The sequence below is a fragment of the Macrotis lagotis genome, chromosome 5 (genome assembly GCF_037893015.1).
Source record: "Macrotis lagotis isolate mMagLag1 chromosome 5, bilby.v1.9.chrom.fasta, whole genome shotgun sequence".
Classification (NCBI taxonomy): Eukaryota; Metazoa; Chordata; class Mammalia; order Peramelemorphia; family Peramelidae; genus Macrotis; species Macrotis lagotis.
Window position 1 is genome coordinate 240,235,183 of NC_133662.1, and position 23,121 is coordinate 240,258,303.

Sequence of the window (23,121 nt, forward strand, 5' to 3'; positions counted from 1 at the left end):
CAATTCACTTCTCCAGGCCTCAGTTTTCCCATCTATAAAATGAGAAGGCTGGAACAGAGATCCCATTCAATAAATCACTAAGTCTCCCTGGGTCTCAATTTCCCCATCTATACAATAAAACTGCTGACCTATCATCCCTCAAAACCCCTCATCTCTGAATCCATGAGTTGAACTAGGCAAATGTGAATTTCTCCTCTATTTATGAAGCTGTATAGAGAAGGTCCCCTCAGTTTTGCTCATTCACCCATCCCTAGGCCTCACAATTCTACTTACAAGTTTTGTATATATAGAGAGTTCATATGAATTTCTTCCCTTACCACCCTGTCTCCTTCCCAGGAGGAAAAATAAAATGTTGAGACCACAAGAGATCTTAGACATTACCTAGTCTAGTCTCTTCATTTTTTTTTTAGGTTTTTGCAAGGCAAATGGGGTTAAGTGGCTTGCCCAAAGCCACACAGCTAGGTAATTATTAAATGTCTGAGACCGGATTTGAACTCAGGTACTCCTGACTCCAGGGCGGGTGCTCTATCCACTGCACCACCTAGCTGCCCCTAGTCTCTTCATTTTCAAGAAGATCAGTAGTGACCAAAGCCTCTGCCTCCTCCCCAAGATCAGAGGAAAACATTTATCCAACATGAGCTCCCAATCTAGGATGAGGTGACAGCAGACCCTTAATGTAGATAGAACAACTCAACATTATCTTCCAAGGAGGTCTCAGGAGAGGAAGTGATTTGCCTAATTAACACAGCTAATTAATCCAAAAATCATTATGTGCTTACTTAATTAACTACTCAGCACAGGAGACAAAGTCAAAAGGGAAAGTTCTTACCTTCAAGGAGTTGACATTCCATAATAAGAAAACATGCATATACATAAATACAAGAAAGAGAAACTAAAGAAATACAAGATAATTGGGGTTGGGGAAGGGGAATGGGAGGAAGTTGTAGCACCTGAGAAGATCACTGGGATAATTATGGCAGGACCTGGTCTTTCAGAACCCTGCTAGGATTTTTCCACTAGACACTACAGATGAGACCAAGGACTACTACCCCTCTGTTCTAGACTGAGATTTACAAACTTGCTCTCCCTGTTCTCTTCCCATTGGAGGAGAGGGGAGAAGAGAAAGGGGACTAGGAAAGAACCAAAAAGGAAGCTTTGAATAGAGAACCAGACAAAACCAGGAAGATGTTTCCAAGATGGCAGTTCAGTAAGAGTCCTGATGAGAAAGCAGCTGATTAGTAGGAATAGCAGGAGACTGAAGGAGGAAAGGTCCAGAGTTGGGGGATATATCTCAAATGCTGTCTTGGTCCTCTCTTCATTTCTGTTTCATGGGTTCCCATTTTTCTCAGATTCAAGGACCCAAGAAAACCAGATGAAATGACCAAAACTTAAGGCAATCAATCAATCAATAAACAGTATTGTGCTATTTGTCAATTATGGTTCTAGATGCTGTAAATAAATAAAAATAAAAGTCCCAACCTTGAAGGAGTTACATTAAAAATTAATAATAATTCAGGCTTCAAATTGAAATTGGAATTTATATTTTAGAGGGGAAATATGTACCCAGCTAAGAAGACTCAAAAGAAATCCAGGGTAATTGCTGAAAGGCCTGGTAGTTGGGGCAACCAGAAAAGACCTCCCATATTAGGTGGTGGTATTTTTGCTGAGCCTCTGATTCTAATCTATGTTTAGTGGATACTCCCAGTGTGACCAGTCTTTCTACCTCCATGAACCTACCATTTCCTCCCCATAAAAGGAGAGGCTTAGATTAACTTTTGAACTCCTAGCTCTGACTCCAATGAATCTATGAGGCCTACAGAAGACCCCAACTTCCCAGGGATTTGCTGGTAAAAAAAGGGAAACTTGGCCACAAAGCCAGATTTTTCTTTTCTAGGGTACCCTACATCCCAAAGGAATCAGACCCCAGGACAAGTCTCTCCCTGCCCAAACAAGGGGCAAAAGAAGAACAGAGGTTTTTAGCCTGGTTTGGGTCCTGGAAAGGAGTTTGGGGACACCTTCTCAGAATCAGGTTTTTAAATGCCTAAGAAAAATCCATAGGATTACAAGGGAAATGAATTATACTGAAATACAGTTTTCAAAATAGTTTTAAAAAGAAGTTCACAGAATCCAGCTTAAGAATCTCTGTATTAAAGGCAATTTCCTGCTGGGGTTTTTTAGGGGAGGTAGAAGCCTGCAGAGGGGGCAGTCGGGGGGCAGGGGCAGGGACCATGTGAAACAAGGTCAAGGCAACTGAAGAGGTCTCTACTTCCTCCCCAAGCACTGAAGAAAACATTTACCCAACTAAAATGGGGCCCCAAACCAAAGAAAACCAGGAATCTTAGCTGCCTCACACCATCCCCTTTATTTAAATAGAACAACACAACCTTCTCCAAGCACAACAGCCTCCAGCCCTAACCACAAGGAGTCCAGGAGAGGAGTGAGAGTGGGCAAAGCTCACCAGTTTCTCAGTGGCTCTTGATATGACATAGTGGGAATCATGAGTCCTGCCATGGGGGCCTGATATCAGCCCTCCCACTGTCCCCCCCCATACATTCCCCCCCCTCACACCCTTCATAAACACCCCTAGACATACACACATCCCTATTCTCTATCTCTGTCTGTCTCTCTGTCTCTATCTCTCTCTCTCTGTCTCTTTCTCTCTTTTTCTCTCTTGCTCTCTCATCATACAATCAACCCCCTACCCCATCCAAGCTCTACCAGGTCACTCCTTCCCTAGATGCTCCCCTTCCCTATGCTGAAGTTATCCTGGTGTAAAGGTGGGTTTTTAGTTGGGGTTTTTTCTTTTTTTGGCTGGGGGGGAGTTAGCGCCTCAGTATAGTGGGGTAGCCCAAGTCCTGTTGGCAGACAGAACGCGTGCTTGTGGTTTCTGGGAAATACTACAGCGATTTGCAGCATTTTTAAAATACTTGCCTTCCCACCCCCCCAAGCCCAGGCCTTTGCATATCTGGTATTTTCCAGAACCATTTCAATGTAAATAAAGGAGATTAGGAGGGAGTAGAGGGCAGGGCTGCCCAGGGGACACTGGGAGCAAACCACAGTGGGTACACTAGCAGAGAGCAGGGACAGAGGTCAGACCAGATCCCTTGGCTGTGTTAAGGCCCTACCCCCACGCTGGGGCTCCCAACAGGGCCAGTGAACAGGAACCAGTGTTCTAGGCTCACTCCCGCCCAGCCAGGTCCAGTGCTGCCTGGGCACTGTGCCCACCACCCACGGCCTGGGCTGCTGGGGGTTCACCAGGGAGACACATCAGGGGCAGCAACTCTGGAAGTGTTGAGTGGGTCCTCAAGGAGTAGAAGCTGGAGGCAGCAGAGACAATGATGCCCAACTGATACTCCCTCTACCCTCTCTATTGAGAGATAAATGCTTGGCAATGCTCCCGTGGTCAGTTAGGACAAACTTTATTCCTATCCTATACTGCCAAGTCTGACTCAACTACCAGCAGTCAATGAGACCTGGATTCAGGTTCTGCCTCATTCATTTATTTACTAGCCAAGTGTCCCTGGGAAAGTCATTTAACTTTTCTAGAATGGTTTCCATATTTATTTAAATTACAAATGAAGGGAAGCTAGGCACACTGGATAAAGCACCAGCCCTGGTGTCAGGAGGACCTGGGTTCAAATCTGACCTCAGACATATAATGTTTACCTAGTTGTGTGACTTTGGGCAAACCACTTAACCCCATTGCCTTGCAAAGAATTTTTTTTTTTAAAGAAAAGAAAATAAATTACAATTGAAATAAAAAACTTATGATCCTTTGACCTTCCCACTCACCTCCCTAAAGGTCTTCCCAAACTCTCCCACTTTCCATCCCAAGTCAGGGTCTTGAGCCCCCAGGCCTGAGCACTGAACCTCTCCAATGTCAAAGGGGTTTGGAGCTCTGGCACAAGATATGTCAAAATTTCCTGTTTTAAAAAACATCAGAAGTTCTTTGGAGTTAAATTAAGATCAGAACCATTCCAGAGTGTTGGGACTGCAACACCCAACCAGTGAGACCAGGGGGCCACTAGGAACCTCCCCCCATCTCCTCAACTGCTAAGTACACTGAACCTCTTGCCTTGGTCCAAAATTCTACTGGATCTAACTTTTTAACAGAGTCAAGGGGAGCTGGGCTCCCATGGATTCCTGTATCTGGGTCCTGGGACACCTGGGCCTTCCACTTCCTGAAAGGAAAAATGGAATGGAAAAGGCCATGAGGGCAGGAGGCCTTGAAACCCCTCCCATCCCTTCCCAGAAATAAGCACCCAAGGCTTATCTCTCACCTGGAGAGCCAAGAATCAGGAAGCCTAGAGGCAAGAAGACTGGGAGAACAAGGACACTGAAGGGGAATTCTACCTGAGCCCTACCCCCATTTGTCTTCTTTTCTAGATCCAAAGGGAGGGGGGAAAAACCCAATACAGGTCCTGTGTATCCATGAGCAAGTCCTTTCACTTTTCTGGGACTCAGTTTCTAATTCTGTAAAATGAGGGGGTTAGACCAGTTGACCTTTGAGGCCACTTCTAGTTCTAAATTTGGAATCTAAAAGTGGGAGCAGGGAAGGGAAAAGGAAGAAAGAGGCCAGTGGGAGGTATTCTAAGATCTGACCCTCTTCTCTTCTTCCACCAATCCCTCCCTCCAAGAGAAGACTAGCAAAGGTACAGGTTCTAGGTTGAGTCTGGCTCAGCTCCTCCCAGAGTGACTTTCTCTCCTCCAGCCTTGGCACAGTGCCTTGGCCTCCTGGAAGACCAGGAAAGCTGGCGTGGCTTAATTGTTCTGTAAGAAAGAACCCAGGAGGCCAGGCCTGCTATTTAGACTCATCCTCTCAGCCCTGTGAGAGGCTGAGACTTGGCCTCCGTTTCCTTCATTCCCCAGTATAGATCTTGGGAGGACAAGAATAGGAGGAGTATGTCTCCTCCCCTCACCCTACAAGAACCACCATTGCTAGAGCCAGACCTTGGTGCTCAGTTCATATTCTAAACCTGCTCTGTCTGGCCTAGAACAAGGCCCTGGAAAAAAAGGACTTCTTAATTCTTAGAATCCCACCTGTACCAGAGTCCACTCCAATTTCACTAGACTAAGAAAACATGCTTCTGAATCACAGCTGTAACTGAGGATGACCATTGGAACTTTGCCTAAGGGTCCTGAAGCACAGAGGGTAGGTATTATTGACACTTCTTGTATTTCTTCAGAAGATGGAAGCAAGTGAGCAAGACAGCACCCTAGCACCCCGGTATAGTCTGACTTCCTCCCTTGATGGTAGTTGAGCCCTTCATAGGACCAGCCTCAATCTAAGGCAGGGCTGTCACCCTGGGGTTTCTTTCCTCACCAGAACTTGAGTCTGAAAATCTAAGGGTCTTCTCCCTGGCCTCAAGTAGAATCCATCTAAATAAAATGGACTTGAAAGAATGCTCCAAATCAACAAGAAGAAAGATGCAGAACAACACAACCCTAGAGTTTCACCTCACTCCCAGAAAATTGGCAAAGAGGGCAAAAGATGGGAGTGGTCAATGTTAGAGGGATTGTGGAAAGAGAAGCACACTAGTACATTGTTGGTGAAGCTGTGAATTAATGCAACCATTTTTAAAAAATTGGAATTTTGAAAATAGTCACTTAAGACGTCCACACTTTTTGACCCAGAGATTCTATTAGTAGGTATTTGCCCCAGTGAGGTCAATGATTTTTTTTTAAAGGCCTCATATAGGGGGCAGCTAAGTGGTGCAGTGGATGAAGCACCATCCCTGGAGTCAGGAGAACCCGAGTTCAAATTTCACTTCAGACACTTAATAATTACTTAGCTGTGTGGCCTTGGGCAAGCCACTTAACCCCATTTGCCTTGCAAAAACCTTAAAAAACCCAATAATTACCTAGCTGTGTGACCTTGGGCAAGTCATTTAACCCCATTGCCTTGCAAAAATAAGGACCTTATATAAACCATAATATTTGTGGCAGCATTTTTTTATGGTGGCAAAGAAAAACAAAGTCAGTGCTCATTGATCAGGACATGGCCAAAGGGATTACTATGCTATACAAAACAACGAATGAACACAGAGAAACAAGAAAAAATTTAACTGATGGAAAGTGAAATACCAGAACAAAAGAGAAAGATGAACGACAAAACAAGAGAAGATAAATACTGAAAAATTTCAAAGAACAAATGGAGCCCCAAAGGCCACAAGAGACCCCAGCTAGGGGTGGGAGTTAAGACTCACTAACATTGATAAAGCACCTACTAAGTACCAGGTTTTACATTAACTCATTTGATCTTCACAAGGAGGCAAGGTGCTGTTTTGATCCCCATTTTACAGCTAACAGAGGTAAAGTGACTTGCCCAAAGCCACACAGTTAGCAAGTCACTGAGGCCACATTTGAACTCAGGTCTTCTTGATCTCAGGTCTGATTTTATCCACTGTATCACCTAGCTTTCTAGTTAGTTGTTCCCCACAGGTGAAGGACATTGTCTTATTGTCAATTGTTTACAGTTTGTAGGTTTTTTCCCCCCTTTCTCTTTGTTAGATGTGATGACTTTCTAGGAGAAGGGGAAGATGGGGGCGGGGAATAGATTAGGAATCTAGATTAAAAAAAAAGAAAAATATCAAAAAAATTAATTTAAAAAAGTTGATATGGGGATATTTGCCCTAGGGATTAGGTTCTGAACAGTTATTAGCAATCTCTTCCCCCTCAGCTATAGATATTCATAACAAAATATCCTAAAGGCATTTTAGAAAAAGGAAGTAGTTGCAGTTAGGGCCAGTGTTGCTGGCTTCTAAGCCTGTCCAATTTCTATGGCCAGTCCTTCCTCGTGAATGGGCAGGGCACAAGAGAAACAGACCAAAAGACAAAGCCCGCTTTGGGTACACATCAGCATAACCCTACCCCCAAGAATCTCAGAAGGAGCTAAAGAAAGAGGGGCTTTCTATTCCCTAGGCCATCTGGGTTGACCCAACAAATGGCCTAATACTCAGCTCTGGGTCAAGGGAGGGCAGAGCTGTCTAAGGGACTCCCTTGAGTGAGCCCTGGGTGACTGGCTGGCCTGGCTGGCTGCCGGAAAGAGTCCCTGTGGGATCTGGGAGCTGTCAGGATGCTCCGCCCAAGAGCCAGGCCCCTGACAGCCGGGAATTCTCTTAGTCTTGGCAAAGAAATTAAGAGTAGATCCCTACAGAGAAAGAGAAGCCTCAAGATCAGGAGGGGGAGGAGACACAATTAGGGATTAGCTCACATGGGCCTGCCAGGTGGTAGATGGTATTGCCAGGGTCACCTGTCCCAACTCATCCCCTTTCTCCCTGCCCAAAACTCTCATGCTCAAAATCCCACCTGACAAGAATGAGCCAGGCTACTTTCTAGTTAGAGAGACAGTGCAGTACAGCGGAAAGATACAATGGTTTAAGAGTCAGAGATCCTGGATTCAAAACCTGCCTCCCTCTGTCACTTAGTCTCAGCTAAGTCATTTAGCCTCAGTTTCCTCAACAATAAAAGGAGAAGGTTGGGCCTTCCAGCCTTGTTTTTAGAATCCTATTTCTTGCTGCTGTGCCAAAGGTGACTTACAAGGCCATGGTTTTGCATGGCACTCCTCCCAAAGTCCTACCTGCTCATTCGCAGTCAGGAGCCACCTTGGGCACCAGCTGGCTCTGCCCCTCCCTCCAGGGGCCTCTCGAAAGCCAATGCTGCAGAGACATTCTCTCTGGCTTCGTGCCTACCTGCTCCTATACCACGTCTTCGATTTCCCTGGGGATGGAAGAGTTTTTAAATTCGAGGCAGCTGTGATATGGGATAGCAGTAAAGATGGAAAATGGTGGATCATGAAGGAGACAGATGATATGGCTTCTGAATAATGCCAAGCTGGACCCATTTCCATAAAGGGCAGAAAGGATGCTAGGATTCTAAGGAGGCCGCCTACTCCAACCCTTCTCCTTTGACAGAAGAACGAGTTGCAGTGACTTGACCAAAGACATCTAGGCAGATCTGGCCTGGAGCAAATAGCTTTCTCTCTGGGCCCAGACTCTTCCCCCCATGTTTCTCCCTGACTCCTCTCCACCCTCTTCCCCCTGCTGGCAAAGCTGCCCAGATTCCAGCCCAGCTTAACGTCTGGGAGGGGATCTCAGTGGTTCTCTGTGATGCTGTCTCTATTGACTCCCAGGCCTCGAGGTCAGCTGGCTGCCCTTAGCATCCGTTTCCCCTCCACCAAGAGAAAGCTAGGGTCTTGCCTCTCCCTGCTTCCTTTGTGTTTCCTCTCACTCCCAGACCTGGTTACATCTGCTGGTTCAATCAGGACTCCACACTGGACTGGAGACTGGCCAGCCTCAGGTCATCTTGTCCACTCCCCTGCCTCTGGGTCAAGGGCCCCAAACCAGCCAAGAGGAGGAGCCCAAGAATGGGGGTTTCAAAACATCTCTGATGACCTCTGCTATTGGGAAAGCTGAGCCTAAATCTCCCCACCTAAGGTCATGTCCTTTTCTCAAGAGCTGCCTGGAAGCCAAGTCATACTGGGAAGTGTCCTGGCCTCACAGAGAGGTTTATAATACATAATCTCTCCAAGGGCCATCCTTAGTACCTCCTCAGGACACAGGCCTTTACTCTTCCCTGAAGAACATAAAGACTCTCATCGTAATGATGGAAAAAATGAATAACTCTTAATGCCAGCACTTGTTAGCTGATATGTTTCTCCATCATTATCCTCCACCTCTTAACTTGAGACACCTTCAATCCCAAACAGCCGCTTCCTCCCAGAGGTATTGTGAGATGGTGTGGAACAAAGGCTTCAGAGGCAGAGGAGTTGGATTCAAATGCTGACTGTAACAGTGTGACCTTGCACAAGTTACTGAACCCTCTCAGCCTCAGTTTCCTCATCTGTAAAATGAGGTTAGACTAGATGGTCTTTGAGGTCCTCTCACTCTATGCCTCTCCTCAAATCACTGAGCCAGAGGACCTCATAGCCAATGGGAGAATGATCATTTCTAACCTGCTTTAAGGACAGCCAAACTTCTTTCCCAATGACCCTGAGACAAAAAGGCCATACGGCAAAATTTGGGAGAATAACTATTCCCAGTTTGTAGAATAGGATACAGTGAGACAAGCTGAAGCCCAGAGCTCTCCCCATCTCTACCAAGCCAGCCAAAGACTGAGATGGCGACAGTAGCAGCCAGGACTAGGAACCATCTGTCCGGAGAACTCAACAGGAGGTGACCCAACCCCACAGACACAGGGATGATGATGAGCATGGGAGCAAACCCTCCCAGCATCCCTAAGGAGGTTCTACCAAGCACCGGTGCTTAGAATCTCCATCCCAACGACTCCCTGGAGCTGGCTGTGGCTTCCCAGGGGAAGCCAAGAGGCTCGAGTTCGGTCCTTTAGCTCAGAAGTCTGATTCAAACCACTCTCTCACAAATCAGATCCCTGTCCAACCCAGGCCACAGGAGAGCTCCACAGACCTGTCGGTAAGTTGTGTGGCTGATCAACCTATTCAAAGATCAACAAAGAGGTCCCTGCTCTTCCTTCTTGGGGAAACTTTGGAGTTCACTCTTACCATGACACTGAAAACACATCCAGGGATTGACAGTCCCCAGAACAGGAAGAGAAGGGAGTTTGGAAGACAATCCTCTCATTTTATACATGGGGAAATTGAGGCCATGAGGATTTATAACTTCCAAGGTTATATGAGGCAGATTATAGATTTAGTGTTATAAGGGCTGTCAAATACATCCCCCCTCCACTTCATTTTCACTCATAAAGAAATGGAGGTGTAGAGAAGTTAAGAGATTTCCCAAGGTCAAAGAGAGAGTAAATGACAGGAGGAAGAATTGGAACCAAGTCCCTATGACTAGAAAGACAATGCTCTTTCCAATGAACCCTTAGGACTGATGATTCAATTAACACTTTTTTTTTTTAAGTTTTTGCAAGGCAAACGGGGTTAAGTGGCTTGCCCAAGGCCACACAGCTAGGTAATTATTAAGTGTCTGAGACCACATTTGAACTCAGGTACTCCTGACTCCAGGGCCCATGCTTTATCCCACCACCTAGCCGCCGCTCAATTAACACTTTTTCTGAGCGCAAAGTATCCTGGAAGACACGGGGAAAAAAAAAAACCCTCAAAAATGGAAAACAACCCAGACGCATATGGTTTCAGGGGGAAGATGACCCCCTTCTAAGCAGAAGTCAATCAACAAACATTTATTAAATGCCCACTGTGTGCCAACATAGTGATGGAAGCAAAGTCAGCAAGACATCACCCCTCCCTCCCAAAGCCCAGACCCCTAGCAGGGACTTACGTCAGTGGGCTCCCTGTGCTGTCCGAGGCCACCCCTCAGCCAGCTCCGGCTCAGTTCACTCAGCTCCGGGATTGGCTGCACCTTAAGCCTTACATGGTCACCAGATTGCCGGATCATCTCCACAATTTCATCCCGCGATTTGTTCTCCACATTCTGCCCATTGATTTCCACCAGACGGTCACCGGGCACCAGCCCCAGTGCCAGGTCCTTGGTACCTGCACCAGGCTCAGCAAAGTGCACCACCCGTCGGTAGGCCTGCCCCTCCGGTCCAGTCCGGTCCAGCATGGTTGTTCGCCGAAGGGAGAAACCAAAATCCCCAGTGGGTCGTCTCTGAAGCTCCAGCTCCCGAGGAGGGGGAGGTAGTGGAGGCACTGCGGTGGGCAGCCGCAGGTCAGCAGCAAACCGTTTGCTCACCAGCTCAGGGCCCCGGGTCCTGGAGCCTAGCCACGAGGCACCAGGGCCAACCTGACGTACCAGCTGGCCCTCGAGTGTCCGAACCTCCACTTGAGGGGAAGGGGCAGCTGAGTGTTCTGAGGGGGTGGAGGTCTCTGAAGCACTCCCATCACGGCTCCGTTGGGAGAAGGAAAAACGCTTGACGATCATCTGCGAGTTCTGCTTGGCCAAGGAGCCAAACTTGGCGGCCCTCTGCAATACCGAGGGCCGGCCACCTTCCTCTCCCTTGAGGTCATCGCTTGAACTGGCCGTACTGAGGTGGCCTGAGTCAAGGATGACACTACCCCGGTTGCTATCAGAATCAATGTCGGTCAAGTGCAGGTCTGAGCCACTGGCCACCTTGATTGGGATGGGGTTGGAGATTTCCAGTCTTGTCTTCGACTCCCTCTTGGAGGACCGGTTCAAGTTGAAGAAGCCACGCCTAAGGCTCATCTCCTCCAGGCTCCGAAGTTCGGCAGCAGACATCCGCTCCTTCTTTTCCTTCTTCTCCTTCTTCTCCTTCCGACTCCCATCTTTGTCCTTATCTTTCTTCATCAAGTTAAACATGGTAGAAGTCTTTGGGGTGGGAGATAGACCCCCAGGGCTCACAAATGCTCAGCACTGGGTCCCTGGGCCCCAAATTGATGCTATAAATGGAAACAAAAATGGAGCATTAGGAAGGTATCTCAATAGAAAACCTAGACCCAGGACCAGTCCCAAGTCTAACCCAACCCTTATTCTAAGCTAGGTAGTGGAATAGAAGTATTATCCAGTCCTGTCCCTGTCTGTGGTGCTTTATCCTCTCAAGTCCCTATCAATTTTTAATATTAATTAATCTTAAGGAGTGTGAAATTCCAAAAATCCAAGAGAGGTAGTGGAAAACAGGAAAGTTTGGGGTCAAAGGATTAGAAGTCAGAGGAACCTGGTTCAAACTTGACTCATCCTTTTACTACCTGGGTGACCTTGGGGGGAAAAAGCAATCTCTGGGCCTCAGTTTCCTCATCTATAAAATAAGGGACCCTCAAGGTCCCATCCAGCACTAAATCTTAAATCACCCAACCTCCCTCAGTTCTCCCATCCTCCGTCCTCTGCAAAAGAAGGTTGGAAATAACTGGCCAAGAAGGTAGCTTCCAGTTTCAGATCTCTGAAGCAGATCTCCAAAGGAAGGAGCAAAATATCACATTTTCTTATTGCCTTTAGGGTTTCACAAATTATGGGAGTTAGGGATCTGGGGAAGCATTGGAAGAAATGTGTTCCTCAAAAGGAGATTTATCAGTCTCAGACACTTAATAATTACCTAGCTGTGTGGCCCTTGGGCAAGCCACTTAACCCCATTTACCTTTCAAAAACCTTAAAAAAAAAAAAAAGAGAGATTCATTCTAACCACCAACATAATAGAGGGACAGAAGAGAGAAAAGGATTTTTGCCCACCATCCCACTCAACCTCTAGCTGTCAAAGGACAGATTTGTGACTGTGACCTTGAGTAAGTCATTTCACCCTCCATATCTTACACCTCTCCCTCACCCTGTAGATGGGTAGTGGCCTGCAGGTATGATGGAGAAAGTTCCATACTTTCCCAAAATCTGGGGAAAAATAATTGGTCCTTCCCTTTCTCATTCCCAGTCAAGGTTCTCTACCCTTCCACTTGCATCTGGTCCTCTCTAACTGTTCTTATCCCATAGAAGAGGCCTGAGATCTCTGAAAAGGAAAAATAAGAGGAAAGGGAAGTTCCCAACTGAAAGAAACAACAAACAGCTGGGGGTAGGAGGCAGTGTGGTGGGAAGGGTCGTGTTCTCAATAAACAGGATCCTGGAAAATTCACATCCTTTTCCCTGCCATGACCAGGACCTAAATATATACCTTAGAAGAACAGAAGTTACAGTAGTGGCAGATCAGAATGTAGCTCTCATCAGCCTGAGAGAAAAGAGAAGAAGGAGAGGGAGATGAGAAAGAAAGAAAAGAAAGAAGGGAGAAAAAGAGAGGGGAGGAAAGAAAGAAGATGGGGAAAGGAAGAGAGATGAGAGAAGAGAGAAAAGAGAGAGGAAGGATGGAAGGGGAGGGGAGGGGAGAGAGAAGGCAGAGAGGGGAGAGGAGCAAAAATGAGGAAAACCCACCAGCCCAGGGGTTACTACTTTCCTCATTCTACCGAGCAGGCAATGAGAAGTAGGTCACACTACTCCCCCAGAAATCAGATTCTAGCTATTTTCTCTCCCACCTCATCAATACAACCACTTATCCAGAAAGAAGCAGGTACCATAAATCATCCAGCCACCCACAAGATTGCCTTCAACCTTAGAGACCTCTCCATTCATCCCTGGGGCTAAAAGTGTCAAAACCCAAGAGAATAAAGTATTCCAGCCATGTTGATAAACCTGGAAGCAACCATCAGGAATCCCAAGTTCTTTGACTGGCTGTTCCAGCATACTCATTATTTACTCACTGAGGACCCCCTTTTCATCAGCTCTCCCCCATCTCATCCCATAATGGGTGCTTTTTATAAGATAATAGTTTATCATCAAGGGAAAGAACAAGCTCACTATCAGTTGCTGAGTATGAGGACCCTCTCCTCTGTCCTCATCATTTTTCTCTGAAGAGAACTCCTACCACAAGTCTGTTGCCCTTTCATTATCATCATCACACTCATCCCCATCACTATCACCATCAACATCATCCTGAATCTCAATACTGTCAGTTTCCAAAAAAAAATCCATCATTTTGTCCACCTATAAATTAGTTCCCCAAATTCAAAACAAAACAAGCCAGAAAATCAACTTGCCCCAGGCCCATTTCCAAATGAGTTCCACTCAATATAAAGAGAAGAATAAAATGATGTTGAAAATAATCATATCATGCTTTCAGGTAGTGGGTCAAGGTTTGCAATGTGCTTTATGTCCACTCAGTTCATTGCATATTATTCCTGTAAGGCAAGTGCTACCAATAGCTCCACTTTATATAAGAGGAAATTAAGATTCAACAAGGGTGACCCAGCTAAGAATCCATAAAGGTGACACCCATCAGGCTGTATCCCAACCTCCTCCTGCCAGAGGTCTGTCAGCATTATGACTCCAGGAGTTGGGGCCAGGGACCCTAAACACATTCCTGAGGTGTCCCAAGTTGTGTAGGGATATTGGCTTAATCCTTCCCTGTGACTTCCAGGTTTCTAGCTCCATGATTGTGCTATTTCAAAGCCTCAAACCTTTGACATAGTGGAAAGAGGTTCAGGAGTAAGAGAATCTGCATTCAAAACTCACTGGGTTGACCTTGGGAACGATCCTTCAACCTTTGTGTCATAGACAATGTAATCTATTAAATCCATATTCTCTTGAGCCGAGCCTGGTTCCCCTTGACCAGGGTCAGATACCAGGCAAGCATCTCAAAACCTCCCTCCTCCAGAAAAAAAAAAAGGGAAGAGGGCAGGGAGGCAGGTTCTCGTAAATTCTGCCTGGAAGGAGTCTTGGGGATTCATTTCTTCCATCCCCCTGTCTCCTGACAGCACCTCTGACTATTCCAACTCCCAAACAGCTTGCTATCACTCAATTGAAAAGGGCAGCAGAAGATCTGGAGTCTAGCCCTGGCAATGCCACTGGCCTCAATTTCCTTCTCTGTGAAATGGAAGTAAGGGGGTGGGGGTGGAGGTGGACAAGATGATCTCTGAGAGTTTTTCCAGCTCTAAAATTCCATAGTTTTTTAGTTTCCTTTGGCGAGAAAGAGGGCACTTACTCACTCATTTGTCACCAACAGCACCACCCGCGTACCATTCTTCAGGCCTGGGAGAGCTAGGAGATTCTAATTCTGTTTCCACCACCCTTGGCCAACACCTCTTTTCCAGGATGTTTTAAGACCTCATCCACACCCATATCTGCTCCTTAGCCACCTCCCTAAGTTTAGACTTTGGGATCTTACAACAGCAAAGCCTCTGGTTGTTTTGGCCCGAGTATTTCCCAGTGTGGAACTTTCCCCACACACTTGCAGGTTACCAACCCATCTATAGGGTGAGGGAAATGCATAGGATGTGGAGAGGAGGAAAGGTGAAATGACTTGTTCAAGGTCACACAGCTAGTGTCAGAGGTAGAGATTAGTTCTTGCTGAGTGTTTTTTTGATTCAGTCACATGCCTCATAGAGCAACTTCCTTCGGAGGTCACGGCCAATAAATGTGGATCTATTAGGATCTATTAGAACGGGAATGCCTTAAGGACAGGGCCTATCTGTAACTGTGGTGACTGTGGAAGGGGAAGGAGAAAGGGAAGGGAGAAAAATAAACATTTTTTATTTATACTATATTCTAGGCACTGAGCTAATCAAGTAGTTTTAAAATATTGTTATTATCTGATACAGGAAGATTCTGTTCTCATCCCTATTTTACAGATAAGGAAACTGAGACAGAGACTTAAAAACTTGCTAAGAAATGTCTGAGGCTGCATCTGACTGAAAAGTCTTCCATACTGGAGATGGAGGACTACAACACTGAGCTTTTGGAAGACTACAACACCGAGTTTTTTTAACATAGTATCTGGTAGGTGATTACTAGATTTTTCAGTCATTCATCTATAATGCAGACTCACCCCCATCTCAGAATTGGTGGGGACCCCAGCAGTCACCCAGATCCACCTGGACCTAAAAAGTTTCTCTACTACAACCCACAAGAAGTTGTTAAGACCAAATTGCTTTCTGTGGGGGGGGGGAGTAAGATTGGAGGAAAAATTATAAAACTCAAAATAAATAAAATCTTTAATTTAAAAAAAGAAGTTATTAAGACCATCTCTCAAAAACCCCCTCAAAAAGGTAGAAGGGATCCCTTCAACTCTTAAGGCAACTTCACCTTACTTTTAGATCATTCTAACAGATAACATTTCTCTTGACCCCAAGCCTAAATGACCCATTTTACAGTTTCCTCTCATTCCTGGGTCGGTTCTCTTCAGTCAAACTGATTAGGTGCAATCCTTCACAAAATAGTACATCAGGTATCTGAAATTTGTCAGTATCCCCCTTTCCCTACCCCCAGTCTACGGCCCATTCCCTCCACTCATTTATCCACAAGTCCCCTTCCCAATATGGTCACCCTCCTCTTGATGCTTTCCAGTTTATAAATGACTGACTTCTTGGCTCTCCAGAATCATCACAGAAACTATGGACAGATGGGGGGGGCAGTGTGGGGATGAGAGGGGCCTGCTTGGGGATTTCCTTTCCATCCTGACCCCAAAATTGGTAGATCTTGCCTCCTTTGATCTACAAAAGCTCCTTCTAAGCCTCTAAGTGCTCAATGAATCCCAGAATCGTGTCCTACAGAAGCTAGAAGGACCTGAGGGATCCTGGAATTGGAATCTTCAGCAACTTTTTTTTCCAAGAAGAAGCCCATGCCAGGCCAACTACTAGATTAACTTAGCACTGAAGTTGTGCCATGGGCTCCCAAGAGCCAAGTTAGTTTCTATGACAAGAGGATCAGGGAAAGAAGGAAAAAGAAAAAAAGAATAACAGAATGCTTAGCAGAGGAGAGAGATCCCAACTGGATGGGGAAAGGCTGAGGAACACACCTGCCCCATCATCCCAACAGCAATGACATCATTCTCATGATGCTTTATGAGACCTCCAAGGGGAGAGCCTATGATCCAACAATCTTATTCATCTATGAGAAGTCAGAGAATTCTAAATAGGAAAAGAATGGCGAGAAGATGATTTGTGTCTGGTGTGTTTCTACTTGGCTACACCAAAATATAGGAGAAGAGGACAGGTGTTTCTACAATTACATTTGTGGAACATAATAACATTCTCCAATTGTTTCCCCTACAAACATCGCATCTGGGAGGGAATATCATCAGTCAAAGAAACCGAGGATTTGGGGTTTTAAGGTGGAAGGGACCCCCTCTTTTTATAGCCAAAGAACCTGAGGCCCAGAAAGGTTAAATGAATTGCCCTCTGTGATTAGGTCATGAACATCATCTGCAGGATCTGAACTCAGTTCCTCTGACTGCAGTGTTCTATGAATACTCTAAGAGAGGGTGAGCAGCCAGTCAGGTCAAGCTTAAAACTTTGCCCCACCCCACTCCTGAATTCCAAATCCCCTACACCAGGCTGCCCAACTGTACTTTGTGACTTTACATGAGGACAGATTTACTGTTAGGGTTTTAGAAACCCCAGGGCCTGAAGCGTATAGCTATGGCCATCAGCACCCAGGCCAGAGAGTATCTGGAATCTCCCATGAGGAAGGGGTCATCGCAAGGACCATTCTCAAGGCAGCTCTCCCCTCTCTGTCCCTGTGCAGAACTAACTCATAAATAAAAACAAAGGAAATGCTTCACTCAGGGATGTCAGGCCTTCCTTCCCAGGCCTCTGACCTATCAGAGAGGCCATTTCCTCCAGCTAAAGGGCTTTTTAAGCTCCCTGTATCCCACATAGTGACCCCTTCACCAAACTACAGATGAAGGTTGGTCCCAACACCTCAGGGGGTGAGTTGGCTCAAAACAACCCAGCCCAGCCCAGTCCAGGCAACAAGGTAAGAAGGGGCCCAACACCCTCCCTTGGTTCTGCTGAGCTCGCAGACCTCCTCTGACTCACCACTCAGTCACAGGGTGCTTATCTGACTCCAGGTGTATTCCAAACCAACTGCACATGTCTGGCATGACATCAGCCAACTAAAGGCAGGCTAGCTTCCTCTGCTACTCCACATAGGACTCCCAGAGTTAGAGCAGCCCCTCCCTGGTCATGTATAGTTACTCAGGGAGGGAAGGGATCAGTCAGCTAGTGGCCCCAGTCAAGCCAAGGCTCCCCCCCACCCCACAAAAAGCAAGAATCTCATTGTCCCAGGAGAGGTAGCCAGACACTATTTCCTCTTGACTTCCCTTCTTTGCCCAAATTCCCCTGTCTTAACCAAGGAAAAAACCCCTTCAAGAGCCTCCTAATGGAAGTTCCCAAATGACAGCTCTGCCCTTAATCCAGTGACTTTGAACAAGTCAGTTCCCATCCCTGAACCTCAGTTTCCTGCTCTGTAAAATGAGGCATTGGGGAAGGCTAAGATAATAGATCATGAATAAGACCACCCACCTCTTCCCACCTTCTCATTTGGTAGGGGACATCTCCCCCAACCAGCAAGGGACAATCACTTACCCAAGACCACACATCTACATGTGGCCGAGTTAAAGGTCAAACCCAAGTTTTCTGGCCCCTAACAACCTTTCTGGATTCAATTATGACCAACTTTCCACCCAATTTTATGACCTATGGCCTCTAGAATGTTCAACTCGACCAGTACCTCTTTTCAGAGGCTGTTCCCTTAGATCATTAACCATGAAGCATTCAGCACCTCCCCAGAGTCCAGATCTTGGCCAAAGGCAGAGAGGACTCAAAGCTGATCTAGACTAACCCTTTCCTTTGACAAAAAGGTCACACCAACAGAAAGTTGTGGAGGCAAGATTCAAAGACAAGTCCTCTGACCTGAACTCCACAGAGCTTAAATGGTCCAGAAGCCACTTAGTCTTACCCTCTCATTTTACAGAAGAAGAAAGTGAGGCCTGCAGAAATCAAGTGACTTGTCCAAGATCACCCAGACAAAGATGTGTCAGAGGCAGGGTCCGAATATTAGAAATCTCATTTAAAAAATCAGTTGTTGGGGCGGCTAGGTGGCACAGTGGATAAAGCACTGGCCCTGGAGTCAGGAGTACCTGGATTCAAATTCAGTCTCAGACACTTAATAATTACCTAGCTGTGTGACCTTGGGCAAACCACTTAACCCCATTGCCTAGCAAAAACCTAAAAAAAAAAAAAAAATCAGTTGTTAAAGTCTACAAAATTCCCAGAAGAGAAAAAGAGCCTTTTAAAACCTTCAGTACCAGAGCTTTAAACCACACTGAGTAGGGGCTGTTTGAAATATCAGGGGAACAGAGATAATTTACAAGCCGCACGATTCATACCTCGAGACAAAGAACAGACCAGAAAGATGATAGACATAAAGGAGAAAGGAGGGCCCCACTTTACTCTAAGCCAACTCTGATCCCCCAGGACATCCTGTCGACCCTCAGTGATGTCCTTTCCCCCCCTCCAGAAATGTCCCCCATCCCTGCCCTAAGCTTTCTCCTCATCTTCTCTAGAAACAGGGGGATGGGGGGGGGGGGGGCTGTGAATTCAGATCAGAGAGAATACAAGGCTACCACCAGCCAGGGACTGGGAAGTTTAACCAAGCCCCCCCAGCCTGGACCTTCCCTGTAGACAATTTAGGAAGAAGTGGTTTGAGCAGTGTACTCCTTCAAACCCATCCACTGGGGCCAATCTGATAAATCCCTTCTCCTTACTCACCACACCCAGATGATTACTCTCTCCCCTGGGGGGGGGGGCAAGGTACTCAAGGGTCCAGGAGCCCCCAAAGCCCCAGGACCCAACTGCCAGCAGCCTGGAATCTGGCCAGCTGGTCAGGAAAGCAGATCAGTTGGAGGCCTCCGTTCCTTTCTCCTTCTCAGCTCTGCCTGCTCCAGATGGATTGTGTCTTGACTACAGACAGTACTCCACTCCAAGAGGCAGAAAAATAACCACTCACACACCAAAAAGCCCACCCCAACATTGCCCTCCGAGTCTGTGACCCTGCACAGTGAGGAAGCATTTAGTCTTCCTGAGACAAGGCAAATAAAGTTAGTACTCCACCCCTCAGCAGGGTGGTTTCTCTCTAGGCCAGGCCCTGGCCTCCTGGCTGCTTCACTCCACCCAGCACTCCCCTGGAGAGACCTGTGAGACTGGCCTGTCCCAGACTCAGAGCTCCTGGAGGAAGGCCAGTAACACGGATGGTCAAAGTCTGGCCAAGCAGAGGTGACTGGAGGCAAAAAACAAGACAGAGATGCTCCAAGTCTGGATCTGAGCTTCTGGATTGGGGCGGGGGGGGGGGGGGGGGGGGGGGGGAGTTGAGGAAGCTCCACACTAGGGTCAGGTGCCAGAGGAGGAAGAGAACCTACTGCTTGCCTGTCTTTGTATTGTAGTTCCTTGCCTGATTGATAAGTAGATATTTTAGTAATGGTCACTGACTGACAGGGGGAGAGAAAGATCAGAATCCAAGGGTGAGGTGTCCACCTTCCTCCAAAACAATTCACCATGCCAATGATGGCCCTATCTGTCTCTTTCCTGCCCCTCTCAATCAATCCAAGCACCTACTATGTGATAGAACTGTTAGGTCTCAGGAAGAGGGTGTCGAGTCCCTCATAGGGGGAACATTCAGGCCATCTTCCCTAGACTGAGGGGTGGTGATGGGCCAGGGTTGGGCAGGAAGGTAATTGGTGCAGCCAGGGGACCAGGCCAGCAACAGCTCAAAGTTCAGTCCTTCCATCAGGAAATAACTGATAAGAAGGCCTATATACTCCTGGCCCTGATGCCCCCCCAAATCTTCCTCCCAAACAGCTTCTACCTATGAAGAAGGCGCTCTTTCCCTCCATCCTAGAGTCTCCACTTCCACCCAACATGAAGACGTCAATAGACGGGCAAACCTCCACCCACTGCTATATTTAACTGGTAATGACCTGAAAGGGAGGCCATTTCCTGGAAAGCCCTGAGATTGGGACAAAGGAGCCAGAGGGGAAGCTCAGGAGGCAGACACAAGAAGGAAACCCTGACCACTGGAGGAGCTGGCCAAGGAAGGAGCTGGCCGGAAGCCCCAGATTCCCACCAAGTGCCAGCATTGGCATTTTTGGCATCCTTGAATAGAAACTGGCCCCTGAACCAACAAAAATGATGGTGGCACAGACATGGCAACAGGTCTGTTCACTGCTTAACCCAAAGGAAAGAGTGGACCTAGAGGGTGTGAATTCATGTGTACCAGGTGACCTTGGACAAGTCACTCAGCCTGAGTTTCAGTGTCATTGGTAAAATGACTAGATTGGTTGACAAGGTCTCTTTCAGCTCTCATACTATAATATAATGTGCTTCTGCCCAAGGAAAGAACTACTTTTCATTCCTCAGGTAATGGATTGGGAGAGGAGCTCTGGCTCCCAATATACCCCTCCCCCAAGTCAACAGAAGTAGCCTATCAGCCGGCAAAACCCAACCCAGACCATCATCAGCCCCAGTAGCACAGTCTCCTTCGGAGAGCACATGTCTCTGGAAGAGCTATGTACCCATGTGTGCCCGCCCCCTTCTTCCCAACCCACTATGACAAAGCCAAGCGTGTGTGTGTGTGTGTGTGTGTGTGTGTGTGCGCGCGCGCCCGCTGTAGCTCCCTCTGCCCAAGAAATGTGACCCTTTCTTGCCTAGCCAAGTATGGCAAGGAACCACCCCCCAGGGAACCCCCCAAAGGGCAGATCACCCCCAACGCCTGTCACCCAACCAACTGGCATGACAGGTTAGTGGGGTGGGGACAGCCCAGGCTCGTCTCTCACCCCTGCCCCAGGCGAGCTCGCTTCCCTCTCTACTCCCCCTCCTTCCTACCCTTTTTGGAAAAAGGTAAATAGGGAAACCGGCGGAGGACCCAGAATCCCCCAAGGCCCAAGGATTCCCCCAGACATCTTTGCCTCTAGCTGGAGGAGGAGGAGGAAGGGGGGCAGCGGGCATCAGGGAACCAGGGTCGCCTTCACTCCATTGTTTTGCCAGCTGTCTGGCAGCTGCTGAGGTGGGGGTGGGGTGGGGTGGGGGAGGGCTGTACCGCTTTGGCAGTGAAAGGGTGAGGGCCTGGGAGAGGATAATGGACTCCGAGCTCCTTTGCTTTCCCCCCTCCCCTGAAGGCTGTCAGGAGAAACTGGGCCTAAGGCAGGGCAGCCTCCCCCCTTCCCCGACCCATCAAGGACTGGGAGGGAGGGGGCCACCCTGCCGCCGCCCCCCTCGCCTCCAGGCCAGTGCATTTCCTTCGGATTACTGGGCACCCCCGGAGAGGAGGAGGGGGCTGGGCTCCCCGGCCCTGGCCCTTCCAGGCCGCCTGCCCCCCCCCCCCCCGCCTCCCCAGCCCCGGCGCGGCTCGGCGCCAGGGCCCCGGGAAGAGGCGCCCCCAGCGCCAGAGCAGGGCTCCGGGAGAAGTCGGAGTCCGGGGCCGCGGAGGAGCCGAGGAGGGAAGAGGAGGAGGAGGGGAGGAGGAGGAGGGGAGGGGAGGAGGAGGAGCCCGCCCCGCAGCCCCGCCACCCGGGCCACCCCCGGCCCCCCGCCCCCCCTCCCCGGGCTCCGGCGCCCCGGGCCCGGCCCGCACTCACCGGCAGCCGGAGCCCGCCGGTCGGGCGGCCAGGCAGGAGACGCAGGGACGCGGCATGCACCGGCCTCGTCTTCGGCCCGGCCCCGGCCCCGGCCCCGCTCCGGCGCCGGCTCGCAGTCCCGGGCTGCGGCGGGCGCACGCAGCAGAGCCCGGCAGAGGCCAGCAACGGCGCGCCGAGCGAGCGGGCGGGCGGGCGGCCGGCCGAGCCCAGCCGAGCCCCCGAGCCGCGCGGCGCCGCCCCCAGCCCGCCCGAGCCCAGCCCAGCCCAGCCCCGGCCGCCTAGCCCGGCCCCGCGCCGCGCAGCCGGGCCAGCCCAGCCCCGCGCAGGCCGGCCCCGCGCAGCGCAGCCCGGCCAGCCCAGCCCCGCGCAGGCCGGCCCCGCGCAGCGCAGCCCGGCCAGCCCAGCCCCGCGCAGCGCAGTGAAGCGCAGCCCCGCCGCCCCACCAGCCCGGCCCCGCGCGGAGGAGGGAGCGCCCTGCTGGCCGCGCCCGGGATCAACACCCCGGCGGGCCCGGTGAGCACCAGGACCCCGCCGCCCGCCGGCGCCCGGCCCCTGCCCGGGGTGGCGCTGCCTGAAACAGGCGCGGGAAGAGCGGCGTCGCTTTCATGCGGCCGGTGGAATCTCGGGGTGAATCTCACTGGACGCGGGGCTCGGCAGATAGCAGCTCCTGTGCTTGCGGGGGTGGGGGCGGGTCTTTGTGTATATCTGCTTGGGGGGGGGGGCCCACTCCGCCAAGGCAGGTAGACGACCGAAGACCTACTTTGGTGCCGTTTCCCTGCCAGAAGAAAACCCAAGTGGGGACTCCCATGGGACGAGAGAGGGCCCCAGGCAGGCTTGGGTGGCCTGGCTTGGAGCTGGACCAGGGGTTTTTCCAGGCCGGACTAGCCCCATGCTGACAGAACTGGGACTATTAGTGAAAAGAGAATGGGAGAGGGGGAACCTTCTGCCTCTTGGTTTTGGGCTTTGGGGTTTGTTTTGGTAAATGAACAACATGCAAAACCCAAAACGTAGGTTCTACGTGCATCTAGGTCACTTGCCCTGCCCTCCCTCCTGTCCTGCCCTTGTCTCCTGTAGTCCAGTCCCTCTGCTTGTCCCTCCTGCCTCTCTGACAGATTGTCTCCCCCTTCTTTAATCATCCCCTTTCCAATAATCTTCCTTTTCTCCACATCTACCTTCTGCTCTGCTACCTACAACATGCCCAAGTCTTTCCCCATCCTTCCTCGTGCCAATATCCTCTCTAGCTCCCACCTTTTATCTCTTCTCTTTCACGGCCAAAGTAGG

The 23,121-nt window shown here is 49.0% G+C and overlaps 1 protein-coding gene across 8 annotated transcripts in view; it reads right to left on the minus strand.

Moving 5' to 3' along the window:
• The window catches only part of MYO18A (myosin XVIIIA), a 154,594-nt gene extending 132,595 nt beyond the window's left edge, over positions 1-21,999 (minus strand). For 2 of the 8 annotated variants that reach the window (XM_074189103.1, XM_074189099.1), the window contains exons 1-2: positions 21,841-21,995; positions 10,260-11,338 (exon numbers count right to left, since the gene is read on the minus strand). In XM_074189103.1, coding sequence (XP_074045204.1) covers positions 10,260-11,258 — 999 coding nt within the window. In that variant the 5' untranslated portion in view covers positions 11,259-11,338; positions 21,841-21,995. Of the gene's footprint in view, positions 1-10,259; positions 11,339-18,979; positions 19,467-21,840 lie in introns of those variants that run through there. The other 6 variants (XM_074189100.1, XM_074189101.1, XM_074189102.1 and 3 more) reach the window with 5 other exon arrangements.
• Between the last annotated feature and the right edge of the window lie 1,122 nt (positions 22,000-23,121).